The sequence below is a fragment of the Anoplophora glabripennis genome, unplaced genomic scaffold (genome assembly GCF_000390285.2).
Source record: "Anoplophora glabripennis isolate ALB-LARVAE unplaced genomic scaffold, Agla_2.0 scaffold6004, whole genome shotgun sequence".
Classification (NCBI taxonomy): domain Eukaryota; kingdom Metazoa; phylum Arthropoda; class Insecta; order Coleoptera; family Cerambycidae; genus Anoplophora; species Anoplophora glabripennis.
The window spans coordinates 1-3,754 of NW_019422080.1; the positions used below are offsets into that span (position 1 = coordinate 1).

Sequence of the window (3,754 nt, forward strand, 5' to 3'; positions counted from 1 at the left end):
AAACTATTTGATTCACAGCTTTAGGCGCGCATAATTAAAATTTGTCAGTTACTGGGTTGGTATCAATCAATGAGATCATTACCCTATATTCCTGATTATTATCAACCGACAATATACGAGACAGATAATGACAAGTATTTTTTTCCAGATATCTTTATTACAGCATACATATATATTTTTAAAACTTTCCTTTAATGTAGAAAGAGGAATGTCGTCACTAACATAACTGTCCGAGGAATAAATATCCTCAACCCGGAGACGCTTATTATACAAAAGAACTTAAGAAGAACTACTGATATCGTTCTTGTCGGACAACTCTAACATAAATGTTCCTAGATCATAATGATAGCAACGTGTGAAGCATTTTAGACAGCTTAATCTAACAAATACTACAGACGGGTAAATGCTTTGCCACACAATCTCATGTGTCTTCAAAGTACCTTTGAATGGTATGTGGTATATGTTCGTCAATATCTGAAATTGACTTCTGCAAAGAGCAGTTTTCTTTTTACTTCTGAAGGCACGATTTGATTTTTTAGTAGATGACCTTGAATTTTGGGCTAGATAATTGAACTAGCCACGCTTTTATTTGCTCGCTTTTTATGCTTATTTAGTTTTCTGGAGGCCAAATTGTTGATTTGTTTTCTCATCTTATCTCGATTTTTTCTCGCTATTCTCTTTCCACGATCACGAAAATCACTTAACGTTAATTGCAATTAATAGTTATAGATTATGTTATGCTGATACACGAAATTCAGGTACGTGTTCGTTTGGTTTGTAAAATTGGAATGCACTTTACACTGACTGACGGTGGACAATCTGTCAGAATAGAAATCAGATTGATAAAAGTAACTGGTTGGATAACAATTACAGGTTGGGATGATTTACCACCTGAAGTAAATCGAGATGATAATGATCAACATAACATGACTTTAGATAATGGGCCCCATGAAGTTGCGATGGAAATTATTACTGACAATGATATTTCATTCAATGAGGAAGAATATTTAATAGAGCTAGAGTGCAACCATTTTACAAATGAATCGGGCACTTCAGAAACATAATGCAAATAGTAGTAGAGAAAAGTGTTCCCGCATTATAATTTTATACAACATTAATATGTATGTTCCTTCAATAGGTTAATATGGAAGAATTGTATAGTATACGGATTTGCATTTATTCAATGATATAAATAAATGTGCAGTAATTTATTGGCAATAATTATTAGCAAAAGCAATTTTTATTAAGTAACATATTTTTTTCTAGAAACTGCTTCAAGCATTCAAGAAGAACCCAAGCAGAATTTAGTCAAGGAAGATTACAAAAAATTCTAGACAAGTAAGGCAATTGGAGAAACCAGCAGAACTATATTCGAAAAGTGCTGAAGTAATAGCAGAAGCAATTAAACAAATGGCATTAAGTATTACTAAGTTAGCTGAAGCTTTGTCAGCTATGGCTAATAAAAATACAAGTTTAATTTAGTTATATTGATTTAAGAATATGTTATAGGATTGGTTTCTTAATAAAATGTTTTTTTATAACCAGCATGTTGTTTATAAATCAATATATACATTTTAACAAAAATCCACTGAGTAACATACCTGGGAAGAAGAAGCACTGCAAATATAAGATTTATTTTATTTATAATTCTGGAGACCATGGGTTTATACTAATATAACTGAATGTAACTAATGAATACGAAATTCGAATACCTTACATATAAATAGGTAAGTGCTTACCTGTAAGTGAAATAGCACTTGGTCAACTCTTCGTTCTTCGATAAATTCCTTTAATTCGTTAATTAAATTTTCAACTATGTAGTTCTTTATTGAACCTGAAAAGCTAGTTATACGTTGGGTGTGGACATAATAAAATACACACTTTGTCAAATACGAGTTTACTGCGATCTGGCTACTAGATTTTCTTACAGCTGTTTTTATACAGGTTTTATTTTTTTGTTAAATAAGCATAATATTCTACGTAGCATCTTAGTTATATAAATGAAACTTACCTAATATTATGATAAAAAATAGTATGATGTCACTTGGACACTAATATAACTAGCTTAATAAATTTTTCATTTGGCAATTCAAATGGGNAAACTTGAAAACTTACTGATTGTGAACATTTTTTGTTAGTTGGGTAGTAAAAGTTCGTCGGTAAACTGCTCAAGTTATTATGAACCAAATTCTAGCTTCTGCAAATGCTATTGGGGATGAGTTAGAAATAGAGGGACCCAGGTATGTGAACTATAGAATACTTAGGGCGGTTTGTAGAAAGAAGGGTTAAGAAAGAATTAAACGGAGTTTAAAACGTAATGAGTGTTGTGTCAATGTAGTTTAAAATAAATTCCTTGTTTAACCAGAGTTTTAGTTTACCGACCACATTTTGCAGTTTAAACTAAGTTTATCAAATATAACCATACTTTAATTGATTCTTCCGTGGACTAAATATTATTTATTTCCATTTATTTATCTGTATGGTTATTACACTAACTAAAAACTGACTTACAAAGTCCATCCATAGTTCTAAAAATAATAATAAATAAAGTGAAAAGTCATAATTAATGGATTTGTATTATTATACCGACGATGAGGACTTTAATGAACTGGTAAATCATACAGTTCATCGGAGACCTAAAAACTTTCGCCAAAGATGTAATCATTTTGAAAAATTGAACGATACCGAATTTTTGCAAAGGTATCGTCTTTCAAAAGAAACAGTTTGCCACCTCATCGAAAACCTTCCTCTCGAATTCCGACCTATGACAGTAAGGTAATGGCTACAAATATCCTGAAAATATGATGCAGAATTAAGACATTACTTTCTTTTACTTACTATGCATGAAATAATTTTAAAATCGTTTTTTATAGTCCTGGGGGCGAAGAAGCTGAAATTTATCGGAACAGGAAAGGATATTTTTCATTTAATGTGCAAGCCATTTGTGATTCAAAATTGATTATAAAGGACATTGTAGATGACCAGGTTCGTCATCAGATGCTACAATTTTTAATAATTCAAGGGTGCGAAGAGATATGGAATTTCAAAGGTAGTTTGTTGCTTGGGGATGCAGGGTATCCAATAAAAAATTACCTTATGACGCCTTTACAAGACCCAAGAACTCCAGCAGAAGCATTGTATAATGAAGCCCAAATACGTACTAGAAATCCTATTGAAAGATGTTTTGGCGTATGGAAACGGAGGTTTCCTATTTTAGCATTAGGTATAAAATTACATATTGATAAGGTCGAAGAGATAGTTATTGCTTCTGCAGTAATACATAATGTTGCTATTCATATGAGGGATGAATTATCATATGTAAACGAAGAAATTGAGGCAGCTATACAGATAGGAAATGTTAATGAAGTTGCAAACCAACTAAAAAATTGCTACCTTAAAATTTATTGCAAAGTACAATGAGAACATTTTGTTTATTCTTTTATATTTTTTATAACATGCAAAAAATGATAATTGAACTTAAAAAATTTACTTTACTCTCAAATCAAGAGAATCATTTTCAAGATGTTAGTCTTATACATTGACACGATGTATGCTTATTTAAGAAAATAATTGTAACAATTAAAAAACAATATATAAGTATGCCAAAAAAGTAGTTTTATTTAATGTACAAATGCCTTTTTTTGGAAATTAAAACAAAATACTAAACAATAACATAACATTCATTTGTTTTTTGCGTTTCACCAACGTTAACTGAAATTTAACGGTCCATTGATTTCAGTTCTTTGTCTTTTTT

The 3,754-nt window shown here is 30.7% G+C and overlaps 1 protein-coding gene across 1 annotated transcript; it reads left to right on the forward strand.

The window, feature by feature from the left end:
- Positions 1-2,178: 2,178 nt before the first annotated feature.
- LOC108916656 (putative nuclease HARBI1) lies at positions 2,179-3,420 on the forward strand. The gene is made up of 2 exons (XM_018722952.1): positions 2,179-2,240; positions 2,874-3,420. The coding sequence occupies exons 1-2, from the start codon at positions 2,179-2,181 to the stop codon at positions 3,418-3,420; spliced, it is 609 nt and encodes a 202-aa protein (XP_018578468.1).
- The last annotated feature ends 334 nt before the right edge of the window (positions 3,421-3,754 follow it).

What these genes read in the sequence shown, in the direction of transcription:
- LOC108916656 (XM_018722952.1), top strand. Translation starts at nt 2,179, where the DNA reads ATGAACCAAATTCTAGCTTCTGCAAATGCTATTGGGGATGAGTTAGAA. An exon ending in TTAGAAATAGAGGGACCCAG is followed by an intron (nt 2,241 to 2,873) that starts GTATGTGAACTA and finishes CGTTTTTTATAG; the next exon opens with TCCTGGGGGCGAAGAAGCTG.